General features: G+C 40.6%; 2 protein-coding genes across 2 annotated transcripts in view; both read left to right on the forward strand.

Moving 5' to 3' along the window:
- Positions 1-295: 295 nt before the first annotated feature.
- LOC310758767 (heterogeneous nuclear ribonucleoprotein L-like) overlaps positions 296-18,825 on the forward strand; it is a 41,649-nt gene continuing 23,119 nt past the window's right edge. The window contains exons 1-13 of the mRNA XM_083605700.1: positions 296-1,515; positions 2,980-3,098; positions 3,937-4,174; positions 4,723-4,809; positions 5,891-5,986; positions 6,072-6,141; positions 10,381-10,452; positions 11,789-12,006; positions 12,135-12,256; positions 12,840-13,041; positions 14,021-14,078; positions 14,172-14,270; positions 15,364-15,491. Coding sequence (XP_083461826.1) covers positions 1,375-1,515; positions 2,980-3,098; positions 3,937-4,174; positions 4,723-4,809; positions 5,891-5,986; positions 6,072-6,141; positions 10,381-10,452; positions 11,789-12,006; positions 12,135-12,256; positions 12,840-13,041; positions 14,021-14,078; positions 14,172-14,270; positions 15,364-15,419 — 1,578 coding nt within the window. The 5' untranslated portion in view covers positions 296-1,374 and the 3' untranslated portion in view covers positions 15,420-15,491. The remainder of the gene's footprint in view (positions 1,516-2,979; positions 3,099-3,936; positions 4,175-4,722; positions 4,810-5,890; positions 5,987-6,071; positions 6,142-10,380; positions 10,453-11,788; positions 12,007-12,134; positions 12,257-12,839; positions 13,042-14,020; positions 14,079-14,171; positions 14,271-15,363; positions 15,492-18,825) is intronic.
- The window catches only part of HNRNPLL (heterogeneous nuclear ribonucleoprotein L like), a 38,929-nt gene continuing 23,119 nt past the window's right edge, over positions 3,016-18,825 (forward strand). Inside the window, exon 1 of the mRNA XM_083605270.1 lies at positions 3,016-3,098. The gene's annotated coding sequence lies outside the window, so the exon portion shown is untranslated. The remainder of the gene's footprint in view (positions 3,099-18,825) is intronic.

Consider the following 18,825-nt stretch of genomic DNA (forward strand, 5'->3'; position numbering starts at 1 on the left):
TAAGGGGTTTTTTTTAGCACCGCTCATCTTTTTGTAGAAGCTGAGAAAAAAAAACCCAATACAGCTTTTATTGTGGCAAAAGTATTCTCTGCATCCAGACATGCGCCGCATGATAAACGAACCTGTTTGTTTGGTGTCGCTCAGTATCTTTAACTGTATTAGCCATCAACTGGATAACTTATTCGCATATGATTTTGGATAAGTACAATGGCTGACCATTACCTTCATACTAATTTATGTGAGCACACAGGAAAGGATCAAATTTGGCAATTAATTCAAGCAATACAAGAAAGCTACCATTGTTTGCTGAACCAAATGTTTCATCATCTCCCCTAAATGCCAATCAACTTTCTGCCAGAAGGGAAATCACTGCAAAAGCTCTCTAATAATCCTGCTCTGCTTTAATTTGCTCTTCGTGTTTGGATGTGAGTGTTTGACCATGCTTTCTTGTTAAATATGTTAGCGTAGAGCTGCTATAGTTTTTACGAGTTTCTGTGCATTTGAGCAAGGTAAGCACGATGCCAAACGCTGAATCCAGTAGCAGCTGAAGTTGTAATTGAGGTCGTTTGGCTAGAGAAAAGTTTGCACACCAAACAGTAGACTTTTCCTTTTGTGGGAGAATACACTGGCCATCGCTGAGGGTAGGTTTTTCCCCATTTACTTCGATAGAATAGAATAAATTATTTGAGCAGAACTTAGGCTTGGGTTACTGTACGTTCACTGGTTAAAGGTCTATCCCGGGGCTGACATTCCAACGGACCTTTCTCAATCCTCTTCCAAAAATAAATTACATTTATTTAAACAAATTAATCAGCCAGAGTGATCTATTTAAATCAATCAATCAGCCAGAGAGATTCGCTTTTATCGTTGTCTTCTTCCAGGCCGCTTTGGCGAGAACCACCCTTTGCCACCCTGCACAGATACACAAAACCTCCCCTCCCCTCAGCGCGCGCGCGGGCGACCGTTAGCCTTGGTAACGGCGAGGTCGCGCGCGTCTTTCCTCTTCCGTCGAATAATAAACAACAAACGGCTCCAGCGGCAGGCTCTGGTAGGGGAAGCGGGGACGAGAGAGCAATAGAAGGCGGGGAGGAGCGGAGGGTTTAACTAGCGGTGACGGGCGTCCCATTTGCCCAGCCGCGTGTCCCTGAACTTTGAGAAGCTTCCCCGTTAGCCAATCACGGAGCTTTCCACACAAAGGTCGCTCCAATCGCAGGACAAGGGCCTGCGCTGTACTTCCCGATCCTTCGCGGCTGTCTTCTGTGAGGTGAACTGGTCCAGAGCATCCTCGTCGGTCTCTTCGCCTGACTCCCGGTTCGCGCGCCGGTTGCGGAGCCCCGAGTGTCCAGTATCCTCCTCACCCGCACTTCGCTGGTCATGTCTGCGACGTCTTTTGGGCAGGAGGAGGAGGACGGCGCCTACGAGAGCCAGACCAAGCGGCTGAAGCCCAGCGCCGCCGCCGCGGAGGGCGAGAGCCGCGAGGAGGCCGCCCCTCGCACCGGGGACTGCACTGGAGGGGTAAGGAGGGCCTGCCTCTTATAATCCTCGCCCTTCGCAGTGTTCGCCGGGAGTGAACGGCGGGTAGAGAAGACGCGCAGCAGCACCCCGTTGCCAGGTGCGCCAACTGCCAGGTCGGCGTGTGTAGTAGCATCGGGACCTTAACGCTTCCGTTTCTCCCCATCCTTCTCAATGCACACGTTGAATCCTAGTATTTCTACAAAGTTTTGTTCGTTAGGGATGTCACGCATCTACCTGTTTTTATATTGTAAACCGCCCTGTGATCCTCGGGTGACAGGCGGTGTAGAAAATTAATGAATACACACAATAATACAGTAATGACAATAATAATAAGCGTGCATGTGGGAAGAGGGCTGAGCATGTTTCAGAAAGATTAGTCTGTAACAGGAAACAGCATATTAAGGTGTGACAGGTTTTTTATTTACATGTATGTAAAGAAAATCAGTGAGAGATTTTACTTTCTTGGGCTCCGTGATCACAGCAGTCACGAAATTAAAAGACGCCTGCTTCTTGGAAGAAAAGCAATGACAAACTTAGACAGCATCTTAAAAAGCAGAGACATCACCTTGCCAACAAAGGTCCGTATAGTTAAAGCTATGGTTTCCCCAGTAATGATGTATGGAAGTGAGAGCTGGACCATAAAGAAGGCTGATCGCCAAAGAATTGATGCTTTTGAATTATTGTGCTGGAGGAGACTCTTGAGAGTCCCATGGACTGCAAGAAGATCAAACCTACCATTCTTAAGGAAATCAGCCCTGAGTGCTCACTGGAAGGACAGATCGTGAAGCTGAGGCTCCAATACTTTGGCCACCTCATGAGAAGAGAAGACTCCCTGGAATAGACCCTGATGTTGGGAAAGATGGAGGGCACAAGGAGAAGGGGACGACAGAGGACGAGATGGTTGGACAGTGTTCTCGAGGCTGCCAATATGAGTTTGACCAAGCTGCGGGAGGCAGTGGAAGACAGGAGTGCCTGGCATGCTCTGATCCATGGGGTCACGAAGAGTCGGACACGACTAAACGACTAAACAACAACAAAGAAAATCATGGAATTGTAGAGTTGGAAGGGTCCATGAGGATCATCCAGCCCAAGTCCTCTGCACTTGTGGATGAAGATTTAAATTAGCCGGTGAGACCACTTTGTCAGATGCACCAGGCTTTGCCACCAGCCGACTGAGGATACATAGGTCTACTTTTATACATCAAAGGATTTATTGTGCAGGAGGCAAAATTTCTCTTGGTTTCCTCTAATAAAACAATGGGAAGAGGGAGGTGTGTTCCCCCATTCTTCACTTTTCTGAAGGCAGTTTGTTCTAACAACTTTGAATTGTGTTGTATATATAACTTCATATTTCATTCCCCTTTCAAAAGGGGCCTTCAAATTACTTTGTCAGTTAATCATTTATAATATTGTTTTTGATAGATTTAGATGTGAAAAATAAAGTCTATCACTTTTATTTCCTAGAATGCTGGTGGAAGTTTTCACAAAGTTCCTGTTTCTCCTGTGGTCCATGTCCGAGGGCTCTGTGAATCAGTTGTGGAGGCAGATGTTGTGGAGGCGCTTGAAAAATTTGGAACCATATGGTATGTTTACTATATATTATATCTTGGGTGATTCACAACAAACTTTGTAATGTATTTTTAAAAGACTTCTTCAAGGCTTGTACTGGTACTCCTAAATTGAAGCCAGTGGTGGACCTACATTTTGGGAGTCCTGAAGCTTGACGGTTATGGGGGCCCCTTCGCAACTGGCAATGGAGTCTGGGTAACCACTGTTATTTTATTCAAATGTGTTGTTCTACGACAACATCACACCACTACATCATCTGTGCTAACGACTCTTGAACTTAATCAATTTAAGTTGTGCAACTCAAATTAGGTCTACTAGACCCATTTTTGAAAAATGATGTGGACTAAGGTCACTTTTGAGGCTCCTTCGAGAATAGGGACACTGAAACTTAAGCTTCATTAGTTTCATAGTATATCTGCCCCTGATTGAAGCATTGGAAGTACCAAATCCATCAAAAGTTAATTTTGACGCAGACAGTTGTTCTTGTCTACATATGGAAGCTGGGTAAGAGAGCAACCTGGTTTTGTTTTTCTACATTAGGTATTCATAATTTTATCCTCAGAACTTTGCATTTTGCTTTACAGTTGAAAGATGAGGTATGACTGATGTCACTCTTGTGCCTGAAAAAAATGCAAACCTTTGCTCCAAACTAAGCCCTTGGTTACAATAGACACATTTGCGGTAGATTTCAACAAATGTTCCATTGACTTTAAGAAAGGTAGTAGATTTTTTTTGAGTTTACAATAAGAATTTTTATTGTAAAGTCTTTTAAGATCAAATTTCACTTATGATTTACAATTGATGGCCTTAAATAATTAGAGCTCATTAATGGTTTTATTGTTTTTCCTGCAGTTATGTGATGATGATATCATTTAAACGCCAGGCTTTGGTAGAATTTGAGGATATTGAAAGTGCCAAAAAATGTGTGACATTTGCATTAAGTGAACCGTTATATATAGCTGGGCAACAAGCATTTTTCAATTACTCTACAAGCAAAAGAATTACTCGTCCGGAAAACACAAACAGTGTCTCTGGTGGGAACAAAGTTCTTCTCTTATCAATTCAGAACCCTCTATATCCAATTACAGTGGTATGTCTTACTCTTAAGCATAACTTTACCTAACCTTAGTGCATCATATTAGCTGCATAAGGTAAAATCCTTGTGTTTTAAGACCTTGGGTTTTAGCAAGGGCATTTGAGTGAGTCGTCTTCTTTCATTTTTCTTGCACACTTTGAGGTTTCTGAAATTATTGTTTTCATTCTGTGTATTCCCAATTTATAAATGGTATAAGACAAGTTAAAATTTGTTTAAGAGCACTAAAATTTTGGCAGTCTTATTAGATATCTGAAACGCATAGAGATAAAACTGAATTTAGGCTTACTGCTTTGAATTGCCTTGTTTCATGGATAAACTTTAGAATGTTTGTCCCCTTTTCTCTCATCATTACATAACTACATAGAGAAGGCAAGGATATAATATCTGTCACTGGGATAAATTTCTTGATCTATGTTTAGTACACAAGAGACTTTCTCTCAGAAACTAAATCCAAACTTTACCTCTTTAAATGGAGGATATTTTGAATAGTATTTGTCAGGTAAATCTTCAAATCTCTGACTATTTCCCTCATTCTTCTGTAGGATGTTTTGTATACAGTTTGCAACCCTGTGGGGAAGGTAAAACGTATTGTCATATTCAAGAAGAACGCAATACAAGCCTTGGTTGAATATCCTTTTTGTATCACTTTGTGTCTGTGTGTGTAGATTATGTTCTAGGGCAGGGCAGTCTAACCTCTCAGAGCAAGTGGGCCACAAGAGTACTTTGACACAGAACCTGGGGACCACACAGTGATTTAAATTTACATATCATATATTAGTGTTTGCAATAAATATTATTTAATATGCACAATTAATATATTTAATTAAACACAGGCAGCCCCCCATTTGCGCGAGGGTTATGTTCAGGGTCATTGCGCTCGTAAGCTTGCCTTACCCTCACCCTGCCACCGTTCTTTCCTCTTCCGGTGTCAAACATTGCATGTGCAGTCAGTCACACATGCCTTGAACATGCACAAATTGAAAGTTCCCTGTATATATATGATTAAATACATAATTAGTAGATTTAATATATTCATTAAACAGTTCAGAGCCATTCTTTTTTTTTTTTTAAGCAACCAAACAGATCCAAAAACAAGGACGCTGCAAGGTGTGGGGAGTTGCTGGTTGCAGGCAGGATTCCTGGCAGGAAAGAGAGAAGAATGCAAACAATCAACTCTGTGCTAGGGAATCATTGAACTCATCTCTGCACATCATCCAGCCTCTGGCCTACTTCCTTTTTCACAGCCGCTGTTTATATAGCAACATGGCAGCTCCTGCAGGCCAGAGGGAGCATCCCAGTTACACCTGTGGTCAGCTGTTCTTTCCAGCTGTGGAAAGCATTTTGAATGGCTATTCTGTGTTTCTTGCCATTTCACTAGGAGCCATCCCATTCTTTTCCACCTCATATCCCATCCTGAGAGCAGTGCAGACTATTACCTAAATTGGGGATGGAGAGCTTGTGGTTCTCTAGATAGTGTTTGAGTATTGCTCCAGTCATGCCTCATCACTGGCCCTGCTGACTATGGTATTAGTCATTCATTCATACATAAAATTAGTGTTTTTGCATTTGTAACCGCATGTTAAATAAAGAGCCCTTGAGTAATTTCTAGGAGATCTACTGTGTTGTGGTTTAAATTAGCATGACTTGTGGCTATTTTTTTGGGGGGGGTGAAGGCATTGTTTTAAACAACAATCCTTAACATAAATCAAGTTCAAATCGGTTCTCTGTGCTCAGAAGGCAAAAGCAGCACTCAACGGAGCAGATATATATGCAGGATGTTGTACACTAAAAATAGAATATGCAAAGGTAATGATCATACTTTCTTCAGCGGCTAAACTGTTTTGGGAGGAAAGCAATGATTAAGACTTGCTATTTGTTTATATTTTAACAGTCAACTCAACTTAATGTCATTCGAAATGACAATTGTAGTTGGGACTATACAAAACCATATTTGGGCAGAGGTAAGTATTTTGGTAATTATACTAAATGTGCATTTAAATATATAAATATATGCAATTAGCTTGTCTAATGTTTTAGTCACCTCAAGCCAAGTATTTCTGATGCAGCTCTTGTAATAGGCATCCTGACCTGTAATCCTGGAAAAGAATAACTCAACATTATTGCCCCTTGCTGGTTTATATTGAGCTATTTAACAAGGAGCCCACACATGCAAGCATGTTTGCAATACAAGGACTTGCATTTCTCCAAGCAGCTCTCACTCTTTGGAGGAGAGGACACTGATGCAGACTTTCCTTACAAACTACAAACTTGCACACTGCTTCTCCACGGAAAGGATTTTCCTCATTTGTTGGACAAGGCATTAAGAAGGATAGAGGACTCCAGCAGGCTGACTCTACACTTCATCATGCACCACATCGGCATCATCAACAGGCCCTCTGAAAAACCTCAGACTTGCAACTCACCTTGACTGCATACTGCATGCACCATCACCACAAGCATATCAAGAAGGACCACTTACAGCACTTCTGGTTTGCATGGCACGAAAATACCATGGTAGACTGTACCCATTCTAAACCAGTTTGCATGTGTTTCCAATCTTATGTCCCTTTAAAATTACCGTTGTAGAATGAAACACCATAAAATGGAAGAGCCAAACTCTTGTTTCTCTCCTGGTTTTTTACAAGTGTAAATGCTTTCTAAAGGACTGCACTTACTTTAAAGATTAATTGAAATTCACCTGTACCCTGTCAAATGAGTCCCCGCAAGCACCAATATTTGATTCAAGGTCTAAAATGTCTGAGCATTTTTAATTGCAGAAGCTAGTTGGAATAGTGTTTTCATCAGTAAAAAAACTGCATGGAAATGTAAAAGGAATTGCTATGTAGTTTGATTTCTGTAAATGTTCTTTGTAACTGAATGATTTGTGTATAATCTGCTGTAATGTACCTTTTGAAAATCTAGGCATTTATAACATGGAGGTGGGAACTTAACCTTACCAAGGTAGAGTATCTTCTAAATTTTAAACATAGTGAAGGTTTCAACTTTCTTTTTAATCATTGCTGAAAGGTTGTTTTTACTGGTAGTGCTTTGGCTTGTAAAAATGTATTATTTAAAGGTTAGGGCTTGGACATGCAGAATTAAGTGTTTGTAAAAGGTTAATAAGGGGGCTGCAGTATTGGTTAGCAGATTGTCCACCTGCAGTACGTTACATTAAAGCTCACGTTCCCCCTCCTTCAAACTACCGAATTGGGAAGTCACTGAGTTACCTTGGGCAATTCAGTGGATAATTTTCCAAAATATATAGATGCATATTCAAGCAACTAGCAAACATGTAGTTCAGACTGTAATTTTAAACTGTGCCTTGGCTTAGTACATGAAAGATTGGGAAATGAGAAATATTTTCTTGAAGGAAAACAAACAAAACAGGTGCTCCCAAGTGTGTGGCAATGTCCAGTGGAATTTTTTATTTCCATTTCATCAGCAAATTCAGTGTCATATCACAAACTACTTTTGAAAGAAGCAGAAGTGTTGTTTTCTTCGTTCTCCCCTCTTTTATCCTTTCTCTCTCTTTCCTGTTCTCTTTCTTTCTTTCCAGACTTTTTGATTCTATTTGTTCTAGATATTCTTCTCTTGAATTGTGAAAACTTTAATAAAAATTGATTTGGAAAGTACTCTGTTTCAAACAGGGTTGCCATGTACTAGAGTGGCTCCTATATTGTGGCCTGTGTATGTGAAATGTAAAGCTCCCTTGGACCCGTGGAACAAGATATAAGCATACTGTTCTATCTTGTACTGAAGTAGAGTTGCTCCCTTGTTCCTTCCCATGTGTTTCAGGCAAGAAGAGAGCTGACTTTACCATTTACAGTTCATTTTGTAGCAATGTTCTTCCTTGAGCAGAGATGGGAAATCTGTAGCCCTGCAGGTTGTGTTGGACTCCAGCTCTCATCACCTACACCTAGCATTGCCATTAGCCAGGCATGATGGGAGTTTTAGTCCAACAACATTTGGAGCGCCACATATATCTCATCCTTGCTCTAGACAAGAAGTGATGAAAGAAAACACAGTTACTTCTTTCTCCAAAATCTGTAACCAGCAACAGTCTTAATAAAGCAGCACGGAAAATGCTTGAGTATTTTTAATGTTGTGTACAGCATACTGATTGACAAGGAGTGGGCAGCTTCATCAGCTAGAGATGTAATACTTAACTGATTTTCTTGGCATTCTTACAGGAGTGGCCTACACAAAAGTGTCATTGTGATGGGCTGCTTTACATGCAAGATCGGGGAGAATTCTCTTCATAAAACAGGCTTCCATTCTGGTTTCTTCAGACAGGAAAATGTGCCCAAGTTTAGTGTTTAACCGAAGTGCAGTTGATTTAAAGCAGGAGATTTTAGCTGATGGCTGAATTTATATAAAATTACATTTTGCATCCCAACCTTTTCCTAAGTAGTTTGTTAGCTTCGTAACTACTGTATTGCCAGAAGGTAAAGCTTGGTTTTCAAGGGTACCCACTGATCTTCAGAACTGGGCAGTTTTCATCCTGATTTTTCATTTCCCAAGCTCAAGACTGCCATAGCATCCTACTCAAACATGTAATTCTGGTGACTGATGTTTGCTACTTCCGTTGTACAAAAATCCTGTCCTCTGTAACTTAAGGGCTGAGTGATGTGGCTAGTATGTGAGATGACTAGCACTTCCCTGTCGGATAGCACATGCTGAAATCTGTGGAAATTGCTTCCTAATAATGGGCTTGTGTTCTGGGTGCCACAATCTCTCTTTACTCTCCCACTATCAAAATCAAATTATTATACGACTATCTAATTCCTTGGTTGTTTTAACAGTCTCAAACATTGGAAACAAAACTTGAAATATTGTGCATTATCCAAACTGAGAAAGAACTGTATGCTACTTCAGCTGGATGTTTCTCATTTCCCATTGCTTAACAATCAGTTGCGGTATTGGAACTTCTGATTGTCTACTGAAAGCAAGAAGTGGATGTTAAAGCCAACTGCTGTTTCTTTTTGTAATACATGTTTAATTGCATATTGCAAATAATTACTTTAGGTTGGTGTACTGCTTTCATCCAGTACTGTTGACCCCTTGGTTAACTTTACATTCTAGTATAAAATGTGGCTTGTTGAAAGAAATTTTCATTGTTAAAAGTGCTTTTAATCGTTTTAATTTTTCAGTATTGAAAGTATAACCTAGACTGTATTAATAGTAATGTATATTCTTCTCAGCACTTCTCCAGTTGTTGATGTAATTATGTATGTACACAAATATGGTGCTTTTCAGTTTACTGATTATGAAACCATGTAATACAATTTTTTGTTATATTATGCTGAAACTTCTTGAAAGAAACCCACTTTGAAAGTGTGTTGCTGTTGAAGCTAATAGTGTGATACAGGTACTGTCCTTTGATTGTACTGCATTTACAACTTGTTTTTATGAGAGTTATAGGCAATTTACAGTCTATGGCAGTGGTTTGAATGATGGTCAGGGGTGCTGCGGGCAACACTAGCCTCTGTCCCTTTTTCCTTCCCTCCTGATGCCATCTCACATTTCTGCCTCCCAAAGGCTTGCATGGCTGTTTGTTGCAGCAGCTCTGGCTACAAGCCCCCCAGGTGAATGGTGCCTCTAGGGCTGGCCAAGTGGTGCTTCCCAGGCCCCTGTGGGGCAGTGTGAGAAGGCACCTCTCTTTGGGGCAGATATCGGGGCAGCAGCTGCGACTGCCCAGAGTACTCCGAAGGAGAGGGAGGAAGAGAGGAGGCTGAGGGAACCCTCCACAAGGGAGGGGTGAGGGACTACCAGCTCTGCAGGCAAGGGGGTGGCATAAGTGGGCTTCTCAGCCCTGTAAGGTGCTGCAGAAATAATGTAGTTGGTCAACAGAGCCGTGGACCCAAAACAGTTGAAAACCTCTGGTCTATAGTATTGGGTCCAGGCTTCTCAGGCTTAAAGTGTCAAATCTTCTCAAACAAATATTATCAAGCCAACATTAATATTGGCTTCTTACAACTGTGTTTTTGTGCTGGAGCAAATCAGCTTATAATAGGTTGTTTAAAGTATCCAAACTAAAATCTTAGAGTAATGTTGAAGTATCTGGCTGGCCACTTTCTCTGATCCAGCAGTGTTCTTCTTAACCAGAAAATATTACCCGTCCCCGGCAGTTGCTTACTGATAAGCTCCAATATCTTTAAGGGGGGTGCTATTGTTTAATGATGCTTTTCTTTTTCCTTTAGATAGAGGAGAAGGCAATCAGAGGCAGGCTATTCTGGGAGAGCACCACTCCTCATTTAGGCATGATGGCTATGGTAGGTTATATGGCTTCCAGTTACGGGTTATATTGAAAACGGGTTATATGGTGAATATAGTTGTATATGTCTAGACTTTCCTCCCTTTTTTTGTGTTTGTGGTGCCATCTTAATGTATTCTGCAATCTGTAGTATAAATCCTTTCCCCACCACTGTAGGGCCAACTCTTTCTAAAAAGTCTTGCTACATTAGTCAGGCACCACAATTGTCTGTCTCCCCTCATTGTGCCCCCTCATTTGCCCTATTGCAGGGTGGGGAACCTCATGCCTGGTGGTCACTTTTGTTCTCCAGGCCTTTCTTTTTGACCCCAAAACTCTTGCCAGGACACTCCCCTCATTGGCCCTGCTTTGTGCCCTAAGTGTTTATGTCTGCCTAGAATGTGTCTTTGAACTCTGATGATGCCTCTTGCTTGGCTGGAGGGCTGACAGAGGTGTGGGAGGCTGTGTAGAAACAAGCCTATTGTGCAAAGGTAAATTTTATATTTGTTGTTCCACCCACTGCTGCGTCTGCCCCTGCCCACGACTGGCATGTGGCCCTAAGAAGGTTGTCCAAAAGGGAATTTGGCTCTTGGGTAGGGAGGCTTTCTCATGCCCTAGTGCCAAATGGCACGTCCATTTATGACCAGTTTTTCATGATCTCATTTTTTTATTTTTAAATGCCAATACATTTTGGTAATAACCAGAGACTTTACATGGCTCACTATAAATCAAGTTGTCATTCTGTGAGCAAACAATTTTTTTCCAAGTTGCAGTTAACTTTGTCACAGTAAAGATGAAATGTTGCTTAATACTTCTCACTTTGCACACAAAAAGCGCCTCTAAAAACAGATTGAAACTTGGAATCGCACACTTAGACCACAAGCTAACAGTTAGATGTGCTGAAGGTCATTGAAATCAATACAGTCCTTTATTCTTAAGTCTGGCTTGTGGTTTTAGGTGTTTATCCACTGTTAGTCGTACTCAGATTAGACCCATTGAAATTAATGCACATGACTATCTTAAACTCATTAATTTCATTTGGTGTGCTCTGAGTCAAACTGACTTGGCTACAGTCCATACATCATTTCAAGTTAGCTTGTTCCTTGGAGGCACATGGGGAAGGGGAAATTGTATGAATTATATTTTGGTTGATGTGAGTTAACATTCTTGTCTAGATAGACCATGTTTTGGGAGTTGATACTAAAGCTGCATAGCTCATTCTAGCAAAACCTTAATTGCTAAGATGTATTAGTAATTATTGGAAAACTGGCAGCTTTTAAAACTTGGCAGCTTTAATCTTCATATCCGGCCAATTAAACTTTTCCAACCAAATTCACTAAAGAATACTTTCTCTTTAGGATCGCGTGGTCCTCTGTTACCACTACCGAGCCGATACCAAATGGCATCTCGGGATACTCAAGAACTTGTTGCTTACCCACTTCCCCAGGCCTCCTCATCTTACACGTATGGGGGGAACACCTTGGGTTCTGTTGTCATGGTTACTGGATTGCACCAGCAAAAGATGAACTGCTCAAGAATCTTCAATTTGTTCTGCTTGTATGGAAATATTGAGAAGGTAAAAACAAAAAAGTTTAGGCAATGAAATTTAAAGAATAATTCACGATTACTGTGAAGAGAACACAGTGTCATGCATATTCCAACCAAACCGAAAATTTCCTAACTTACCATTCTTTAAACCTGCAGGTGAAGTTTATGAGGAGCATTCCAGGCACAGCTTTAGTGGAAATGGGTGATGAATATGCTGTTGAAAGAGCAGTCACGCATCTCAACAATATCACATTATTTGGGAAGAGAATTAATGTTTGGTATGTGTGCATTTCATCTTAGTACTAATACCAAAGCACACCTATAATGTATGTGTCCAGCAGTGTTAAATATTAAAATACTGCTGAATAAAGTTTTTTAAAAGAATACTGTCTATAGATGATCTAAGTAAAACATACACATAATTACAGTGGAAACAGCACCAGCCCTTTCATTAAAAGCAGCCAATCCCCCAAAGTCTGCCAAAATAAGAAAGTCCTCACATGCTGGCAGAAGGACAAGGTTATTGTTCCCTCTATGCCTGAATTATCAATCTGATTATTGTGTAAGAGGTTTAGCAGTGTAAGATACTAAAAGTGCTGCTGAATAAAGTTTTATTTAAAGAATACTGTCCATATATGTAAAGAGTAAACTTTGTTACAAAAGTAATGTAAATATTTCTATATTTCGTTGATCTCCTTCCATAACTTGATAAATGCATAACTGAGTGCATTACTTGACAAGTAAAATGTAGATTATCCCTCTGAGTTCATATTTTGTTACTATGGCTTTGAGAAGTCTGTAAAAAAATAACACCTTTTTTACTGCAAAAAGTTTTATTAATTATGTACTCTTTATTTATAGTGTGTCCAAACAGAATTCAATTATTCCTAGTCAGTTATTTGAGCTGAAAGATGGGACAAGCAGCTCTAAAGATTATACAATGAGCAAGAACAATCGCTTTACTAATGCTGGTCAAGCTTCCAAGAATATCATTCAGCCACCATCTTCTGTGTTGCATTACCATAATGTTCCGCTGTGTGTAACTGAAGAGACCTTTGTAAAGGTAGGTAGCTGCAGGAATCATAGCTTTTATATGTAATTTAGCAGATTCCGTTTTTTATGTCCTAGAGTAGGGGTGGGAAATTGCATCTTGCAGATCTTACACTCAATAATACGACATAATGGCATCAAATAATACCTATCAGCTTTCAAAGGAGATCAGTGTAACCACTGATCAGCTGATGGGACAGTTACAGCAACCTTGTTTCAAGTTCCCATGCACCTTCAAAGAGACTTGCTACATCCATTTGTTCATGCTGGTTTGAATTGAAGCCATCTGTTTTGAAACTGCTTGCTAAGATGAAGAAAACAATCTTGCTTTAGCAAGCTGTTTCAATGCAGTCAACTTCAAACCTGACCACTTGGTGCACCAAAGATTATTCAGTGCAGAGCTCCCTAGCTCTTGGGTCACTGCCAAACAGTTTATTGGTGCTGACAGGGAATGCCACTTGCAAAGGAACAGTTGAGAGCTGACTTTAAACTCATGATCGTTCCCTTGTCTCATAGTGTGAGATCAGGTGTGGGACAGGTGGGTGTAGTTTGTAAGGAATGACCTTGTGGGCAGAATTGGGGCCCATGCTGGAACTAATTAGTGCTGCAGGCTGGAGAGTCCCTACTGTTGTCAGGGTTGCTGTAGTTTTAAAAGTAAGTAAATCAACCATGCTATGGATTAGACTCTAAAATGTTTCATTATCTTAAGTACAATATCTTGTAATTTTCAAAATTGGACAGCAAAATGTTTCTGTCAAGAGTTTAGCATGAGACTGTAGGATTTCTGGGCAATGGAGGGACACTTCTCTGGTGAGAGTATTTTTACCCTATAATCACTTTCTTAAAATTAATCGGGTTCCTGATATTTTGACTCATTTCGTGCCAAGTTTCCTCCTTATCACATAAATTACCAGTTTCTGCAGCTCAAAATGACATCCTCTAGAATTAGATGGTTGGTGTTTAATGAACATATTTTCACTTTATTGTTCCAGCTGTGTGATGATCATAAAGTTCTACGTTTTATCAAACACAAAGTATTTGATCCAAAGCGTAAGTAAATATTTGATTCTATTTAAGTTCTCAAAGAAACCTAACTTACTGATGGTGGTGTGAAGCAACCATTTTAAACTCTTGTTTTGACAGCTTCAGCCAAAACACTTTCTGGTCTGCTGGCGTGGGAATGCAAGACTCATGCAATGGAAGCACTTTCCGTACTTAATCACTACCAAATAAAAGACCCTAGTAAGTCAATGTATTAAAAGTATTCTTTAGCTTTATATTTTATCTCTCTATATCATTTGGATAAAGGGTTTTAGGGATGTATTTTAAACATTTTATATGCCTTCTCATTAATATAATACCAAGATGCTGCGCAATAAAACAATTCTGTGCACAATAAAAAACACCAAGAAACACCACAAATACAGTAGCCAGGTTGTGCTAGGATATAACACTTGCTGGGCTTGGTCAATTATTTTCCTATGGTCTTTAAAATGCAAAACATTTTTGTTTTCTTCCTTTGAAGTCAAAGGACTTTTTCATATGGTTGAACGGTTTTAACAGTGTGTTTTCATTTACACAACACTCTTATAAATCCTCATCACACTGACTCAGTTTGCACTTAATGCAGAGCCCAGCTGCATTGCCACAAACAAGCAAATACGGGCTCATGGATTGTGGCTGCTCATCCCTGGTGGCTTTACTGCTGCACTGACCTAAGCCATGGCCTGTCTTAGCTTGTTGTCTGAACCTAGACTCGTGGTTTAGCTCTCCCCAGAGAAACGGAGCTGAGAAGTTTGTCCTGTGGTTTACAGCTTGTGGTTTGCGTGGGAGAGCTAACCCAAGCGTGTGTGTTTAGATGACACGCCAAGTGTAGCAAAATGCTGAGGGTGGAGAAAAAGGGCCTGAACATTTGTTGGTTGTGCTAAGTCATGGTTTGGCTTGGTGTTAACATGTGAATAAGGGCACTGAAAACAAGCTGAGCTGTAAAATGGTAACTGGTTACTTTCTCTGTACTAAAGTGATAGTAAGGAGTGGAAAACCTGGTTTAGTACAGGCGTGATAGTGTGATAATTCTTCAGTAGTGCAACTGTGATGGAAGGCATGGGAACCATATCTTATAAAGCAAGAGAAACTGCCATATTTTCATTGAACTGGTTCCGTAGAAAGATTGTGTTTTCTGTATAGGGGAAGGTTGGATTGAGTTTGATGCGTTATACAAAGCAGTAGTGTTTTAGAATCAATTTTTCACAGTAGTCAAACACTTGTTAAAAGAAATCTCTTTTCTCTATCCAAAATGGCATTTATTCTTAACAGTTTCCCTTTTATCTTACAGATGGCTCTGATCCTTATACATTGAAGCTTTGCTTTTCTACTTCCTCGCATTTGTAGAGCAGAGTACACTATGTTAAGGAGCTCCTTCCATCTTTATTTACAAACTTGATGAAATCATGTTGCCTGCAGGCTCTAACTTAAGTTCACTTTGTTTTATCTAAAGGGGTTTGAACTGCCTTGTAGGTAACATGGTCAAAACCTGTATTCAGACCTTAAACACAGTTTCCATACAGCAGTAAAATTTTTATTTACAATCACTATTTTCCACTTTGGTTTAAATGGCAAGTTGGATTATTATATTGGAATATTAGATGTAAAATTCTTGGTTCCTCCTCCTGGTTAAAAACTATGTTTTGCAGCAATTTTAAAAGCAGAACTAACTTTGTAAACCCATTTCACATTGGTATTTTGTAATGAAACAGTCACTGATTGTTAAGAGAAACTTCACAGGAGAAAAGAATATGGTGTTTGTTTTTTGCAGAAAGGTTGCAACTTACTTTAAATAGTCTCTTCTCAGAATAATTTGTTACTCTCATTAGCATGATGTCCTTATCATTAATCCTAACCTGCAACATCCTTACAAAAAATAAATGCTGAAACCTGAATGAACAGTTTCTCATTTGTTTTGTGATTCTACTCTTTGGTACTAAATTAAATTGCTTATTGTCATAGGGTGGTTTTAAGCCCTTGTGTTAACCAGGCTAGGGAGGGAAGAGACCCAGAACAGCAAGGCAGACTATGGCCTATTGGGTGTCATGGACTGGCTGAATGTAGACCCAAGGGAAAATGACTCAGAGCCAGGGGGTGGTGGAACAACTCTGAGTGGTCAGAGGGAGAGGAGGGAGCAGACTGAGAGGAGGAGGTGTCAGAAGCTGAAGAGGTAACAGGGTTCAGTGAGCAGGAAGAGGCTGTGGCAGAGAGCAGTCCTGAATCAGAGGCAGAAGCGGAGAGGGGGCCAAGAGGCAGTGATGAGTTGTGGTAGGTCTTACCGCAATGAGGCAGTTTCAAGGACCCTACAGAAGTACAGAGAGAAACTCACACCTACTCAAAACTCCTGCGCCGCTTACTTCCAAGTTGGCGTGTGCAGCATCAGGACCGTAATGGCAGTCCCTCCCCATCCTTTGCAAAACAAATTGTAGCAGAAAAAGGGATTTAAAAAAAACAACACCTAAATAATTACAGTTTTTCAACTAAGTTTTGTTCATTATGTGTTTTTATATTGTAAACTGCTCTGCAATATTCAGACGGAATTCAGTGAATAATACTAATGATAATGATAATACTCTGCTCCTCCACAGTCCTTCTAACACAGTGTGGTGGGACAGTGAAGTCAGGATTTGGCTTAGAATGCTTTCTAAACCTAGACATGCATATTTGCATGGTCCCAGTAAACCATGGTTTGGTTTATCATTGTGTGCAAGCATGGCTTCTCTTTCTCACTCAAACATACACTCTAAATCAGGCTTCCTCAGCCTTGGCCCTCCAGATGTTTTTGGCCTACAACTTCCATGATACCTAGCTAGCAGGACCAGTGGTCAGGGATGATGGGAATTGTAGTCTCAAAACATTGGAGGGCTGAGGTTGAGGAAGCCTGCTCTAAATGGAAGGTATGACCACAGGAGAAAGTGCAGAGAACCTGCAGAACAACATAATTTTAAAACTTAAAGGAATTTTAAAGCAGTTTAAACCTGTAGTGATAGGATATAGCTATGCTAAGGTAAAGGTAACTTTGTGATAACAATTTTAATGCATATGCTCATGCTTTAAAATTGCAATAGGTGACATTTGCTTCCATTTAAAAAAAAATACTTTCAATGCTAATATTTTTTTTGAGGTGCATGTGACTTCATTGTGAGTGCTTTATCTTTTATCTTTTCCTTTTTTGCTCAGTCTGTCTACCCGGAAGAAATTTCCTTGTGTGAGTCCTTACCTTGCATCTCACTACTAAAAAAACTGTTCTGTTGATCAGCTGTTGGTTAGGCTGGATGCAGGGGACTGCGTCTCTCTTGACTGAAGAGCTGATTGCTGCAAGAACTACTTTTCTACAAGACTGCATACACAGTCTTGACAGCTGAATGCCCTTGCATGTGGATGTGCATCCCCACTCTCTAGATAAAGGTCAAGGGACCCCTGACCATTAGGTCCAGTTGTGGCCGACTCTGGGGTTGTGGCGCTCATCTCGCTTTATTGACCGAGGGAGCCGGCGCACAGCTTCCGGGTCATGTGGCCAGCATGACTAAGCCGCTTCTGGCGAACCAGAGCAGCGCACAGAAACGCCGTTTACCTTCCTGCCAGAGCGGTACCTATTTATCTACTTGCACTTTGATGTGCTTTTGAACTGCTAGGTTGGCAGGAGCAGGGACCGAGCAACGGGAGCTCACCCCGTCGCGGGGATTTGAACTGCCAACCTTCTGATCAGCAAGTCCTAGGCTCTGTGGTTTAACCCACAGAGGCATTGACAAATCTTTATCTGAACTTGTATATGAGAATTAATTTTCATTAACGAAAATAAAGCATAGGCTGCAATCCAAACAACCATACCATTAGTTCTGCATTTTAAAAGGAGTCCAGGGCAATTATGTGGTTACACATGGGCATGTGTGTTTCCTTTCTAATTGGAGGGCAATGAAGTGGAAAACATGCAAAACCAAAAGCACTTGCATAGTGCAAGTCAGATAAGCAGTATAAATTAAAACTTGCTAGAAACAACCCCGCTTAAAATTAGAAAGGGGCATTACTTATTGAGGGTTGCTTTAAAAATCTTCTGAAAAATGCTCCAGATCAAATCCCAATGAACTGCATATAGGAACACAGGAAACAGATCATTGTTCCATTTTTGTTCCATTACAGATTAGCAATGTTTTGGACAGGGCTCTAGCAGCTCGAATTGCACCAAACCAGGGGCCTTCTGGAAAGGGCTGTCTTTGCCAAGCAGAAGCATTCTTTCAGCATACTGAAATTTCACGATCTTAATAACAGAGTGTTTCCGGACGGAGGTTGGTTGTGGAATTGGCATTGGTCATTGCAGTACAATTTTTTCACACCATCCACAAGACATAGTCATCAACAAAATGCCAACCTTTAATCCAGTTTCCTCTTGCAGCAGAAAATATGTTAAGTAAAATTGTCTGTTATACACCTGCGGTCACCGATGGTGTGGAGGCTTTTTTTCTCCCCTGAAAACGGAAAAAAAACACACCAGTATTGTGATGTTTCAGTGAGCCATGGTATCTCCCCACATGAGTGCAACCCAGCCATTTCATGTCTGACCAAATGATATATGTGATAAGGTACGGTGCTTAGAAACCAGAGACACCCCCATATTGCTAAATTTAGCTGAGAAGCGAAAGCTTAGCGAATGCTTGTAGAGCTTTTACTGTGCAAAGACCACACAGAAAAACAGCAGGCTTTTCTTCAGTTTGGTTTACTGGGGTTCAAAAATCATACAGTTCATGCTGAGATG

Source organism: Podarcis filfolensis, assembly GCF_964270895.1.
Source record: "Podarcis filfolensis genome assembly, chromosome: 3".
NCBI classification, from domain to species: domain Eukaryota; kingdom Metazoa; phylum Chordata; class Lepidosauria; order Squamata; family Lacertidae; genus Podarcis; species Podarcis filfolensis.